At 33.0% G+C, this 16264-nt stretch overlaps 1 protein-coding gene across 1 annotated transcript in view; it reads right to left on the bottom strand.

Annotated features, from left to right (window-relative positions):
• Positions 1-16264, bottom strand: part of LOC124357049 (lysosomal-trafficking regulator) — a 115705-nt gene that overhangs the window by 86999 nt on the left and 12442 nt on the right. The window contains exons 3-8 of the mRNA XM_046808445.1: positions 14728-14902; positions 10667-10897; positions 8355-10542; positions 6634-6741; positions 5153-5319; positions 4180-4350 (exon numbers count right to left, since the gene is read on the bottom strand). Coding sequence (XP_046664401.1) covers positions 4180-4350; positions 5153-5319; positions 6634-6741; positions 8355-10542; positions 10667-10897; positions 14728-14902 — 3040 coding nt within the window. The remainder of the gene's footprint in view (positions 1-4179; positions 4351-5152; positions 5320-6633; positions 6742-8354; positions 10543-10666; positions 10898-14727; positions 14903-16264) is intronic.

The raw sequence follows: 16264 nt of genomic DNA, 5'->3' as shown, positions 1-16264 counted from the left end.
CACACCAAACATTTGGGAATGCAGTTTCATTTGTTTAGTGACAGTGGTGTGTGTTGTACATCTTGTTTCACAAGGAAAATGGTTTATATCCTTCAAGAAAAAGTGGAGATTATTTTTATCTTTGGATCCGAGAATAAGTGTAGGAATAGAACTGCTAAAGCATTCAACACACTACATCCTGGAAGGAATGTATCACATAGGTAAATCATAGATTTAGTTACAAACTTTACTGAAAGTGGTTCAGTTAGTAACAAGAAAAGGTCTAGTAACAGAGTTGTTGATGAATTATCTCAAATTGAAGTGATTGATAATGTTCTTGAAAACCCTAATAAATCCATTCGTCAACTTGCTGTTGAAACAGGATTATCTGTTGGTTCTGTTCATAAAGCATTGAAAATTAACAAATTTCATCCTTAAAAAGTCAAAGTTTGTCATGAACTTAATAAAGATGATTATGACCGCCGGATTGAATTCTGTGAAGAAATGAGTGCAATCATTACTGGCAATGAAAATTTTGTGAAAAACTTTTGCTTTAGTGATGAATGTACATTTTATGTGAATGTTCTGTTAATAAAAACAATTGCTGATTTTGATCAGACCAAACCCAACATGTATTCGTTGAAGGATCAACCCAATGGCCTGAAAAAATTAATGTTTGGGCAGGAATACTTGGCGACACTATTGTTGAACCTGTATTTATTGAAGGAATCTTAAATGGAGATTCGTACTTAGATTTGCTAGAAAACACAATTGACCCTCTTATTGTGGAAACATTTGACAACCAGGTAAATGAAGTAGGCCATTTAATTTTAATTTTTAGGCAAGATAATTTAGATAGGGATATGTTTTATTTTCAACAAGATGGAGCTCCTGCACATTATGCTCTTCCTGTGCAACAATGGCTAGATGCACACAACCCGGATCACTGGATCGGTAGAAGAGGATCAATTGAGTGGCCGGCAAGGTCTCCAGACTTAATACCCTTAGACTGTTTTTTGCGGGGTCACTTGAAATCACTACCCACTGGTGTCCAAGACTTGAAAAACAGGATCACTGCTGAGTGCAGATGCTTAACCAGAGAAACTTTTAGAAAAGTTACGCAAAAATTTGAAAATAGGTTATTTTTTTGCTTGAACAACAATGGCTACCAATTTGAACATTTGATTTGAAGTTTACAAAGGATTTACAACAGTATTCAGTGAGTAATTTTGTTGTTATTAGCAGTAGTACAGTAGTTTGTAGAAAGTTGTAAAATGTCTCTTTTGGTACAGAACTGTAATAGATAAGATACACGAATAAGGCTGTCAGTAAAGGTTTAAAAAACTGAAAAAACTGAATTATACAAGTGTATATACATCAAGTGTTTTGTAATTTTTAAGAAACATTTATGTGTGACACACTAATAATGGTTTAAAATAACATAAAACGTATTGCATTATTTTTACTGACATATACTGCATATTTATTTTGACCTCCTCAGGAATCAAACCTTGACCTCTCAGAGTTGTAGACCTACCTTAGTTAGGCTAAGATAAAATCCATTTAGTCATCATCACAATAAGCTGTTAGTAAGATAGATAACTGTAAGTATTATATTGCAAAAGGAAATGACTTATCTTGTATATGGTATGTAATGGACTTAGCATAGTGCTAACAACATAACTTTAAAAAAAAACAGATAAAAATAATTACAATATTTTATTTACAATACCTAGTAACACTAACGGATCCTAACTAATAAAATTGAAGTTTGTCTACAAATGGATAGTAAATATGACCTCAGTATCCATATCCATATCTCCATTTAAAATAATAAATATTAGTATGTATGATAATAAACAATACTCGAATATCTTCATTCAATAAATCTGCAATTTGCACAAAAAGCTGTGGAATTTATTAATCCACAGACATGCTATGACCTGCATATACTTACCACTGACATGTTGGGCATATACTTATCAACTTGATTGAAGAAGCATTGAAAACATTAGAATATAAGCTTACATTGTTCTACTCATGCTCGTCTTTGATGTCGTTGGCTTCTGAAATCCAACACTGTTTTTGTCATGCCATATTTGTCTAACATGTTTTGTTGCTGGCAAATATATACATGAAAAAATAGTGTATTTAATACCACTAGTGAATCAAAACACGTATTCCAATATTAATTTAATTTTGAGAGGCCTTTCAGAATCGAAGATTCCATCATTAGGCAACTTCACAAATGAATGAATTGTGAAGTTGCCTGACAATGGAATTCTTAACTTTGAAAGGCCTCACAAAATTAAATTAATATTAGAATATGTGTTATGATTCACTAGTGGTATTAAATGAAAATATTTCAAATGCTCCAAGAATCTTCATAATAGTGTATGTTTTATTTGTGATTGTATGGTATATGATCATTATTTAGTGTTGTAATTTAATTTTTAAATAGTGCTAAATTGCCTGCGAATACAATATGTTTTTTATTATAATTTTTGACAGCAAACATACTCCAAATATCCATTTTTCAGTTGTATCCATCTTATCAAATTGTTATTTGTAATTTTGCTAAGCTCCTATGTAATAAACAAGAAATGTTATGTTTTCTGAAATTCAATACAATATATCAGCTAATGACTAAGATTTTTTCAAAATTAGTGAGTTTTCAAAGTATAGTTCCTTTCCCATTCTGTAATTTTTATGGCAAGTCTGTAAACAAAAATTCAATATATTCCTGAACATTTTCAATAAACAATGTATTTTGTCAGAACAAAATTCACCCTTTCTTTCTGAAATAAGGGATACAGTGGGATACAGATAGCATATTTATATTTTTGCTATTTTTTAATTACCCTTCCAGGACAGTCAATAATAATATGCTAAGAAGTTGAATGACTACCAGAAAGAGAATTAACCATTATATTTCTAAAGCAACAAACTCATTTTTATGATTATTATTTTTTGTACATACTTTGATACTGTATAACTATAATTTTGGTTCCAAAGAAAAAACATTGTTTCCTAATATATAATTACTTATGTATGTTTACACCAAAATTCTGAAAATTTTGTTTAACAAATTCCTTTAATAACCGTTTATCTGTCATTTATGAATAGCACAAAAAGTAGTTGGGGTAACATCGCCATATTGCCATTGGTGTCCAAAGTGGCTCTATATTAAATGCTTCTCACTATAAAAGGTTGAACATTGTACATTTGCACGTTATCCAGTTATAACCACGAATCATGAGTGCTCTAATAGAAAATTCCGCCAACTATGAATTGTGTGGTGTTAATTCTTTGGGTGAAAAGTCACTCAGCAGCCGAGATTCATGGTGAATTGTGTGTGGTTTATGGTACAATCATTATGACTGAAGGTAAGGTCGAATGAATTAATACATGAGAATTTTTTTTTATGGAAAACTAACATTTATAATGAAGAAAAGAGTGGTAAGTCTTCTCTTGTCACAAGAGATCCACTTAACAAAGTGAATGAAGAAGTTCATAAGAAGCAATACTTCACAATTTCAGAACTTCCAATAATTTTCCTGAAATTTCTTGGAGTCTTTTATACAAGATAGTGAGAGAAAAACTAGGCTAAACACAAGTTTTGTGCTTGATGAGTACCAAAACTGCTCGCCTCCACACAGCTCAGAGAACAAATCAACTTTTGGCAAAGTTCAAATGGGACGTTTTTACATCCCCATACATTCAGGCTTGGCTCGTAGCGACTATCACGTATTTCTGAAAATTAAGTGGTGACTTGCATTTCAGTGGTTTTCCAATAACACAGAGCTTCAAAATGCTGCGACAGGTTGGCTACATTCACAGGTGGCACATTTTGACACAGAGGGTTTTCAAAGACTGTTTAAAGTTATGACAAATGCTTAAATGACTGTGTTTGGTGACTAAGTGGAAAAATAAAGAAAAGCTACATTTCTAAGATGTACACAATACAAATGTTGTATCTTCACTGTTTATTTTTTATTTCAAACAGAGCTACCTTTCCGGATAATCCTTGTATCTTGACTATTCCGAAAAGTACAAACTATTACGAAAGGAAATTAATTTTCTTTTATTTGCACTCCTGAGTGAATTATGGTTATGTTGAAAACCAGAATAGTGACCGCTTCTATAAATAATGTACGTTGACACAACAGACGAATATTGTATTGAGACAATTATCCGCACCTGTTCACTTGGTTGGTCTCTTATCTCTACATCTGCCTCGTATCCTTCATCCGCTGTCAGCTCAGGACTTGTCTCACAGTCTGATATAGTGTCATCAAACTGTACCCCTACCACGCTGGATGATGATAGTGACATAGCTGTGTCACTGCCTTCCCACGACAGGCTCCCCACCTGTCACAGACAAACAGTTTCAGTTTTACACAAGTGGAAACCCACATTGTTTAATTCAACCCATTTAAGATCAGCACCAGTTTATCGCTGTTAGAAGGACTGCTGAAGAAGACCAATCAGCAATTTACTTCTTCAACTTGTACTTTTTTTATAGTTACCAGAAATTCAAATTGTAAAGTTGTACATCTATTTCTTATTAAGATTTAGCAACAGAAATAATTTGTGATAGTATTTACACGCTGACTTCTCAATTGTAGAGCTGAAAAACTATTTTTGCCAGCTTTACTTGTTTGTATTTAGCATCAAGTTCATTATTATTTACTATAGCCCACAAAATATATTGTCATAAAATGTTATTACTCTTTTTATTTGTTTCACTGACAAGAAATCAAAAAAAGTTATTAATATTTTTATGGCTTTACAAGAAAAGAAATAACATTTTAATATCACCATTTTCAGAAGAAAAATAAAACAAAACTATCTGGAGTGATAAAAATGTTTTAACAGAATGATGGAGTTTATTTCATCTTTAATTAAATATTAAAGATTAAAATCTTTAATTAAAACAAACATACACACACAATCAATTTTATTGTACAGAAAAAGTCTGAAACACTGGCTGCCAATGTATGCTTCTCATTTCTGTGAAGTCAACATTGTTTCTCTATGAGTAGAAATATTCATCTCAAGAGTACAAAGATATCCGTTTTCCACACTATTTATAGAAATTATACTATATGTAACTTATAAAACCAGTAACCCTGTATAAAAAAATAGTAAATAACATTTGTATTATGTTCACCTTAGGCATCTTGTGTGTGGGCAAGATCAGCCGAGGACTAGGCTGCGCAAAACTGGCACGATACAACATGTCACAGACCTGATGGATGGTAATAGTTGAGCTGGCAATCGTTGCAGTTAGCAAAGGCTTCAATTCTTCTATCAGGCTTTCACATGCCACAAATGTTTCTGTAATAATAAGTTTTATTATAACACACATCTAAATAAACTAGAATGCACAAATACTGTATAAAAATGTATTTACTCATTCAATAAATTAATAAATAGTTTGTTGCTACACATAAAATACTGACAACGGGATTAATCAATGGGAAAACATGCAATGTAGACATTAAGTTTTATATAATGTGGTAGTTAACGCGCTTTTCTAAAATATGACACAATGTTTATAGTAACATATACCATTTTATGAATCAAAAATATTTTCATTTCAGATAACATGAGCAGTAATCCTAATTAAAAATATTAATCATAGCAATTGAAAATATATTGGCAAATGAGAGCCCTGGATTCGAGTCCCGGCAGAGCAAGTACTTTTTGTGACCTAATTTGTATTGAAAATTGTATATATATAATATATATACAACATAGAAAGAACAGAAATAGGTACTTCCAATGCTGCCTAAATCACATGTATATGTGTTTGTTTGTACTATATGCATTAAACTACATACTATACATTGTTACTTTTATAGAAAATTAAATATAATTGTTACATGAACTGACTATTATCTACCCTATTAGTTAATGTCACTAATTAAAAAATATATTATATATAAAAATACAAATAATAAATTAATAGTTTTATCCCATAGTGGCTGTGGAAGTCCCTGCGGAGCCTAATGGAAGCAGTTAATTTTGAATTTAGAATTCTAACTTACAATAAACAAAACTGTAAATAAAAGAAAACACACACACAGATGTGTTTTTTAATATTTCTGTCGCACGAAAGTTGTGACTATTTTTTTATGGCAAGATCCACAATTCACAACACTGCATTAAAAAAGTCATTACATTCTTTTCATAGTAAATACTCAGTAATTGTTACTTGAATCATATTCATAACCACTGTACAAAACCTTATTAACTTCATAATCATGCATGTTTTCACAATCTATCATTATATGTAATGTAAACAAACTGTCAGACAACACTATCTAAGCTACCATCTGATGAAAAGCAAAAGAGACAAAATTCAGGTTACTCATGAAAATTAAATTACTTGATTGATTGTTGCATCTTTGACGAGAGACGTCCCAACATATCTTGTGGAAATAAGGTGAACAGTGAACATATATCAAATGCAGACTATGTAAACAGTGTGTCATTCAGTATTCAGTCCTGGTGAAGCACAAAACCAGTGCCTGTGTCTACCACAGTTGATTAAGACTTATGATTATAGAATTTAAAATATTTATATGAATGAAATGTGCCACAATAAATTTTACAGCAGTTCAGAAACATTCTGGATAAATATTTTACCTGAGTTGTCCGCAGCAGGGGGGCAGACCAAACACAGCACTAACAAAGGTTCCGTCAGCTTCAAGTGGAGCTGACCCAAACAACTTTCTCGATCCTTGAATGGCTCACCTGTAAAAGGATCAATGTTCTATTAAATAATAAACATCGGTTAAGAAACAAAATCACATTTCAAATCTATTCCTATATTTTAACCCATTGCGGATCGTAATGTTTTGGCGCACGGGCACAAATTAATTTACGGCAGCGGCCGCACGAACAGCAATGGAGCGCCACATCGTATCGCTCACTATTGTATACTAGAAAATTCAGCTGTGAAGGTATTCGTTCAGATGGAACATGGACCTGCTGGGGTATCCATGATGTAGGAACGATAACACACGCGAGCAAGGTTACGGCGTGGCAGGGATGATGTTTGAATCATAGTCTAAATAAAGCGGCTTGGGCGAAGCGATTACAACATCCGGGCCATTGTCTAGACTAAACCCAACATTACGTCTGCATCGATTAGTTATGTAACTAATCAAAAGTTATGTAACCTCAAAAGTATTATAATAACAACTGTGGAAAACACTCAATCAGAAGCGCTAAAAAGCAGAGAGTAAACTCATATGAATGATTTTTTCAACTTCGACATACAACTGCGATCTGTAGAATATTTATAAAACTTTTAAAAACTCTAAACATAGACCATTGTTAAACACTCTTAGTTGACAAGTGAAGACGATCGCCCGATCTATCAGACACTAATAGAACTATTTGGAGGGAAACTTAAAAGCAGATCGCTGTTGCGACCTGAGCTCGTCATCGTTAGGCCCGGCCGCTGCGTGACGAGCCCAGCTCGTCAGTGATCCGCAATGGGTTAATACATCAGGCTTATTTATCAAACCTTCGAAGACCACCTGAAAAACATCAAAATTTTCACTCATGTATAAATGGTGTAAAACGTAGAATAAAGGATTAAATCAAAAGTAAATCAAGAATACTACATTAAGGAGAGTATTGCAGATGACTGGATATGTTTTATGAACTACATTTGAAATACTCTACCTTCTACTGTTATTCATAAAATGGGCTTCCTGAATATACCTTTTATGTGAAACAAATACAACTTTATATATTTGTATTCCTTATTTTGAATACTTAAAATTTTTGAAAAACAATATCTATCCATAACACAAATGAAATGAGATGTACACCTATAAATATTATTAAGAAAGTACATATTTATGTATGTATACACAAAGTAAAACAAAAATTAAGGATTGTCTGTTTCTTTATTGTCTAGTATCTCAAGTAAGTCCATAGATGCAAAAGACACATGTATGACTGAACATTGACATAGAAAACACAAACTTCAAGTCAAATATATTTACACAACTACAATATTTAGTTACTTTGGTTATCTATCTATGAATTTTCATACAAAATACAACAAAGCATATTTCAGAGTTTGGAAGTTTGCTTACTGCCTATCAGTTGTCATATGCAAATAAACTGGCGTTATGCATGAACATAAATGTAGGAAATAAAATTTCAAGTCACACATTATTTATAAAATCATGGAATTTCCTTACTTTGATTGTTCAAAAACATTTTTTTTAACATTTGATAAAAATAATATATATAAACAAATTATTGCATAACTTCCGATATGAAACTCCCTTTTAAAATATCTCTGTGTATTTATTTGGCAGCAAATAGTTAATATGACCCACACTAACCTCTGACAAAAGTTGATTTGCTGGCTCGCTGAAGAACAGTCAGCAGTAAAGTATGAGCAACTACCGTGGCACTTCTCTCCTGCAGAGTCTGTCGAACCTGAGGACTGAACAGACTCAGGTTTGCCAGTGTTCTCCACAAGCAAGTGAGAGAGGCCACCAGCTGACTATAGTGTTGGTAGCACTGAGGAGAGTCAAACATGAGCATACCATCACTAGATATAATGCTATCAGAAAGACTCAGATGGTCCAAGTTTTCCTCATCTCCTTTGCAATGAACCATTGACAAAAACTTTTCTGAACTACAACGAATTTCTTCAAGTAACAAATCAAAATCAGGTAGGTTCACAGAGGCTTCATGGAAGATTTCTTTGTTAATCTTATCACTGTTATTTGGATTTTGTTCATTTTTCCATATTTGCGTTATGATGACAATCTCCATGATTGAGCAGCACAGTTTCATAGCATCTTTGTCCTTCAGCATGACCGTGATATGATCCAGGGCTTTCTGTTCCAAGAACTGATCTATGATCCTCACTCTCCTCAGGAGGTATGTGAACACTGAAAGACATGTCAGGACAAGAAATTTGTCTATTTCTTGATTAGATCCAGTTTGACGTTCACGGGCCTTTAGAAAAACCGGATAAAACACAGAAAACAAAATTTCTTGTTTAACTACAAATTTACATTGTGGAATGATTCTTAGCAAATGTGTTCCTATCGTAAATGTCAGTTTTGGATCAGAAGACAGTAATAGATCTCTGAAAAGCCCTAGACAATTCCACTTTGATTGCCTGTTTTCACTAATAGGGGATGTTGGAGAGGACAAAACACTATTTGTGGAACATTTTGACGAACCATCAACATTTGCCACTTGCGAATTTCTTGCACACAACTCACAGCCACTGTTTTCTTCAAAAGCACCCATCTGCCTATAAAATGTTTTTTCCAAGAGAACCAATCCACTAGTTCTGACTCGCTGATCTGTACTCAACACTATTTTTAGAATTTTCTTCAATAGAATTAAAGCAGGAAAACAGCAGCATGTTCCACATGATGTCATAAGTTGTAGAGTTCGAATTACAATATCCCTGTCTATATTGTCTGACAGAAACTTGGTTAAAGTCATGAATAAGGCAGAAATACTACAGTTCTGCTGTGTACTTGATGGAAGGACAGAACCCACATAAACAGTACCAAAAATATTGTCATGATGGTGAATAAAAGATTTACTAAGACATTTTTTATGTTTGTTACGCTTACACTGGCGTGCATGTACTACTTTGGTTCTTGTCTTTTTCAGAGCTGTGATTAATTGACTTACTGATACAATAATGCGTTTAGCTCTATCAGTGCACTTTTTTGGAATTACCTCTGAAAAACTCAAAATCAAGCTGACAGTCTTATCGATGAGACGTCCATTAAGGCTGTTTCCAAATTGATAAAACAGTGTCAAAAACTGATCCAGTTTATCAGGTGAACTGTTCTGACCGAGTAAACAATGAACCACCGTGATTACTCCATAAATAATGTTAAATACAAACTCACTTGTCATCAAAGATTCTTCAAGGACTTTTATTTCTTTCACTAATTCAGGGGAATGTTTTCTTAGAATATCTTCGGCCATCCTTAGCATTATAGGGAGAACGCCTTTTTGTAAAACAGCACTTGTCATTTCCGGTTGAACCAAAACTTTATCTAACGAGGACAAAAGTAATCTGGATAGTAAACATTTCAAATGATAAGCAGTTCCTGCATTAAGTTCTGAACCAAACTGCAAGGAGCACAACGTCTCCAGACTGAAGTTCATTGTCTGAAGACAAACTGATTGATGACTAGTATTAATCTGTTGACTGATGTTTTCCGACTGGACCAAATCATACAATAGTTCAATAACTAGCATTTTAAACTCACAACTGTTTATCTCCTGTTTCATCACATCTTTAATTCTATCATCGTGAAAGTTTCTAGGATCAAGTTTGGACACAACTTTTTTTTGTTGGACAGGATTGCAACTACCCACACGTTCAAATTGAGTTTCATCATCACTCCGTACAACTGATGTAAAGTAATCAAAATCCATTGGGTTGAGGCGAATCTTGAGGGCAGATCGGACTTGATGAGCTTCACTGGACTCAGGATCTTCAGAATCACTGCTCTCTTCCTCCTGGCATAAATCAGGAGCGGTAACCTAGAAACAAAATACTACAGTAAACAACTTCGTTTTTACTTTTATTACGTTACTATTTTATAATTATTCTGTTTGTTTTATTGAATAAATTTTTAAATTAGCCCTACATGAAACATTTACTAACTGCTCTAGGAATGCGGATGGAGCCAGATCTGCTGTGTGAGGTGGCCTCAGGGTTGCTAAGAGAACGAGACTTTCGGCGGACAAGGGGTGGATGGCAAGTCATCTCTCCCTCACCACTGTCACCCCTGTTCTGCTGTAGATAGGGGTTAACTATCTGACCTGTACCTTCATCTCCTCCTACAGAGTATAGTGATATCAACAGACTGGCAAGTTCCCGTCCACACGATACATCCTATCAACACAAGACATAAAAATTAAGACAATTAAAAAAGCTTGTTTTTAATTATACAACTGTAAGTAATCATTATTCATTAATCTGTAGGTTGTGTACAGTGAAATTACCACAAATGCACCTTTGAATAATCTGTCATGACATTGAGATGATACTAACCGTAAGGTTATGATTTTATCTGATTTGAGTTCCAACCATTTCATGTATGCATTTAATTTAAGTAGCATTATAGTATTGTATGCTGAAATTTATCACAACTCTACACAAAGAAACATGGCTTGGAGTCAACATATTATCAGTTTCAATTAGTTCACCCATAACTGATTTAAAACAATAAAGATAAAAATCTACATTATCAATATACAAATCACATTCAATTACAGGAAAGATTAGCATAACGGCCAGTGACCAGTGTGAGCATAACAGCCAGGTAGGTTTGTAAGAATCTATAGTGCTCCTATCCTGCGGTAAGTAATACTCTCAATCCATTTAGTTGTAATGAGTCACCAGATGAGAAAGAATTGCAATATCACAAGTCACTAAAATTTTAGAGTTTCTCACATTGACAAGTCCTCATTTCACGTAATTATTACAAATTATATCACGAGATAGGATTTTTAAATATATCTATTAGTAGACACAACAGCTACTAGTTTTCGACTAGCCACATTTTTCACTTCAACTTTCAATGAACAATGGATAAAGAGCTCAGAATGTAATTGCCATGAATTCTGTGCTGATGTTAGAGAAGAGGACACTGGGTATTTATGTAAAAATTGTTGCTAAAACTAAATAACAATTTTTATGTATCTCAAACAGCTTTCAAGGGACATTGATTCCATGTAAATCACATAAGAATTTTTCAATTACCTAAAACTGGTGAAAAGAATGCTGAAGTTCAAGCTTCCTACAAAAATTGATTTTATATCTCAATAAAATTCTTTGGCCACCTTGGTCTGCTATTTCATTTTATTATGGGTGCCCAAACTTGAAAAATATTCACAAGTCCTTTATAATTATAAACCTTGAGTAAACACAAAAAGGTGTTGTTCTGGAATGCTTATAAAATTTCCTAAACTTTTTGTTATAAACAATCATTTGTATCTCAATCAGTTTTCAAGATACTAAGTACATGTAAATCCTGTGAGAATTTACTAATCACATTTCAGTTCATCACAAAATCTACCTACTTCTTCCGACTGAGCCGGAAGGACTACTTTTTATTAAATATTTACTGTTAGGCCACTTTTCCTACTCCCTGAAGGCATAACGGCCACTTGACTGCATTGGTCAAATTAATTATTCTGGCCACTGCCTTGTTTCAATCACAAACAATCTTTTGCATTATAATGGTTATTGTATATAATTCTGAAGTATAAAATCAAGTGAAAATCAGTTTAAAAAATTTAACAGCCTAGCCGGTATGACTGCCTTCCTCTAAAACTATTCGGGATACAAAAATAAAAAATATAACATATTATATACAAAATTTACAAAAGATTTAGGAGTGCGTATAAAAATAATTAAAAAGTAAAGATAAAAAAGATAAATTTGAAATCGAAGACAGAAATTGTTATTTATAAAACATTAAAATTAATTTTCTGTTACATTAATATATATAATGACTATGAACCTATAAATTAAGCAATCAAATTAAAGAAAAACTATTCATATTTACTACCAGACATTTTTAGTTGAATATTCCAGAGCAAAATACAAAACCTGACCAATCTAATGCAAAATAAACAGTTTGTATAAAGTAATGAACCTATTAATAATATCATGTTTATTTCTTATCACAGACTAAATTCAATTAATGCTCATCTGAATTAATTATGCATTCTCAGATCTTAGATCAAGTAAAATGAGCCAAACATTCATACACTCAATAAATATAATCAGTGAGTGGTTTCAGAACAAACACATCAGTTTATAGAACAAACATGTGATAAATAGTTTATCTACTTCAGTTGAGCCAATATTTATTGAGGATCAGCAAAGGCAATGTTGTCACATGTTACACACTGCATGCTAAGCTTATAATCGTAGTCTTGTGCCAATATACTATCATGACTTAAAGTTTATCAAAAACTCATTGGATTTGACATTCGTAAACTTATAACATTATAGCAAAATTATCTTGAAATTGATTACAGTAAAATCAAACCCAATTTCATTCTAAGTTATATCTGAAATCTTTACACTGATGTCCTTATCTTTTCCTTGCAGCTGCAAGTTCAAACCTTTGAATTTTCAGTTATATCAGTGAAAAAGGCAAAATCTTGTAGCCATATGGGATCTTCGAATAGAGTGAGATGCTCACCCCGTTCTTTGAATAATTCTACCAATACAGGAAGTAACTTATTGCAACGTTGCAAAACTCTGTCTCTACTAAGCCAACAAACCTCTGTATGAAGCAACAGATCACGATACTGGCATTTTAACTCTTCTGTTAGTTCTCTGAACAGTCATCTTTGAAGAGCACGTGTTCTTATTTTATTTAATACTTTGATAACTGTTTACATGACGTTGGTCATACTTAAGAACTTTCCACACAATGACTGTTGGTGTATTATGCAATGGTAAGACACAAATTTTGGTATGTCACTTTCTTTACTAAAAAAGGCAATAAATTCCTTCTCCACGTCTATCATTGTAGGAGCTCCATTCGTAGCTATTCCCACCAACTTCTTCACAGGGATATATTTTCAGATTTAATAAGCATTTTAAATACAAAAATATATAATTTCCAGTAGTATGCCCAGTAAGGGGTACAACCTTTACCAACTATTCTTTAGTTTCAAAATCTTCAAATACCATTCTTACAAAAATGGCCAACTAAGCTGTACCAACTATATCAGTTGATTCGTCAAATTGTGAGGAAAAATATCTACATCGATCAAAGTCAGTTTTAAGCTGTGAAATTACACTGGAGCCATACCTTCTAATCTTCGCATCACTGTATTAGAAAGCTGAACAGATTTAATAGCAGACATAATCTCAGATTTGTTTTTGAAGTTATAAAATAATACAACTGCAGCTTTTAAAGTTGCAGTTTTAATCAGCTCACCATGTTCATACGGTTTCCTATGTTGGGAGATAACCTTGGAAACCCGGAATGACACCTCAGTGCTGGCTGCATTGTTTTTGTCCAGTGTCTTAAAAATGTTTGACTGTTCAGCATTTAGTTGAGATTTTAATAGTGTCACCTTTCTCTTCTCAGCGTTTAATTCAGTGGATAGTCTTTTTCAATTCCATTATGAATGGTCTTGAAATGACGCTCAACATTTTCTTTCTTTCCAACTGAGACGCTCATATTACAAAGCAAACATATACATTTAGCTTTAACTTGCATAAAAAAATCAATTTCCCACTCTACATTAAATTAATAGGTATTTGGCTTTTTCCTTGAGCTAGTCATACTAAAAACAAACAAGGAAAGTTTAAATATGAAGGCATTACAAACATGGTACAGATATAACCTCACTCTGGCAACATGAGTGATAACAGCTGATGGTTTACTAATAGAGAAACATCGGTTACAGTCAGTAAATGCCACCATAAGCAGTGTTGCCAACCTGAGCATTGCCATGAGCTGTCAAAAACTAGCCCCGCAAGCCACCAGAGGCTCGCGATGACTGTTTGGTGATCACTGATCTAAGTATATTGTCAACTGTACATTGCCAGATGGACTATTACCTAGATCCATTAACATTACTACAGAGCCTGATATATTCAGTTTGTGAGCACTGTTACCTTCTCCACCTCGGCTCTGGCCCTGCACTGCACAGACTATGCATGAGCAAATAATACTGACAGGTAAATCATACCTGGAGTCCTAGACATTGAAGTACAGCCAGACACCTCCAGCCTCGGCCTGTGAGCAGATGTTTGCGCATTGTTGCCAACTCTTCCATCTCGCCTGGCCCTGCACTGCACAGGCTGTGTACATCGGACAGTAGTTCACATGAAACCAAGGTAGACACACTTCCACCATTGATCACACTGTAAACAATGAATCCAACAAAATTTAATTACTACCTTATCCCACAATTTTAACTTCTAATAGTACAAACATTTTGTTTTCAGTTTTACAAAGTTTTCACATTTTCAGAATATTTTCTTATTAAAGAGTAGTTTTAATTGTGTATGGGCAGATAGTCTGCCATGTATGGTTCGAAAAACTTTACTTTTGTGTCGTCTAACTGAGTAAAAAGAAAAAAAAAACAATATAACAATCTACAAATACTTCAATGCACTATCCACAACAAAATAAACAGTTTTAAAATAATCTGCCTTGTTGATAGCAGATTATTACGATTAATAATACAAAACGGTCTTTCATTGACATCAATTTCATCAAGTCATTTGATAAAAGTCAATTACTCATGTCATTTAGAAGGAAAACCGATCTGCTAGTAGTGAGTGACTCAGCTTTCCATGGCTTCTAATGTAACAACAAGATATTAAATTACATAATCTGCCTGTCTAAACCACAAGACAACATTTTTTTCAAGCTGCACCTTGTTTAAAATGTGCAAAAATTTCAATATATCTTTTAAATCACAATAGTAATAAATATAAATCACGGTATCTCTTACTTTCAGATAATGACTAATCCTCATAAAAACTTGAGACAAGAAGATGTTATCCAACCAAAGCAAACCACATCCTGAACACATGTGATAGAGTATGTTGTTTGAAATTTTCTAAAAAGTGAAAATAAGATAGTGTTTCTGTCTTACCATAAACATCAGTAATTTACAAGAAGTCTTCTATAAAATAAGAAAATTAATATCCTCTAAAACATCTAAAACCATACATTATTTCAGGAATAGCTTTTTCTGATAAAAGTTCAATCGTTTGGATAATATTTTCCATTGCATAACAATAAAATTATTTAATGGCTATCTCTGACTAGATGACCCTGACTATGCTATAAGGGTTATCTCTTTTTCTGGTCCAACTAAGTACCATTTGGCATCTTTTTAAATAGCTCTTGACACACAGACACAAACAATCTTACATATACATAATAATAATACATACATTGTTCTTCTTTTACATATTCTTATAAAACTGGTATTTAAATCATGTAGAACATATTACTAATAAGAACATCTCTTGTCAAATATCTGTCAAAATACAAAATAGCTACCATATTCAATGTTTATTTTTTATTTTTAACATACATTTCTCTAATAGAAAATGTATATAGTTAGTTTTCCATTTAGTTTTTTATTACATAGTTGTAACAAAAATAAAACACCTTTAACACTTTTTTATTTTTATTGCATACAATGCACTTTTCAGACTCAGTGAATCTATCATCAGGTATTTCTATTGAACAATTTTGGAGAATACAGT

Source organism: Homalodisca vitripennis, chromosome 3 (genome assembly GCF_021130785.1).
Source record: "Homalodisca vitripennis isolate AUS2020 chromosome 3, UT_GWSS_2.1, whole genome shotgun sequence".
Lineage (NCBI taxonomy): Eukaryota > Metazoa > Arthropoda > Insecta > Hemiptera > Cicadellidae > Homalodisca > Homalodisca vitripennis.
This window is presented reverse-complemented; position numbering and strand designations above follow the sequence as displayed.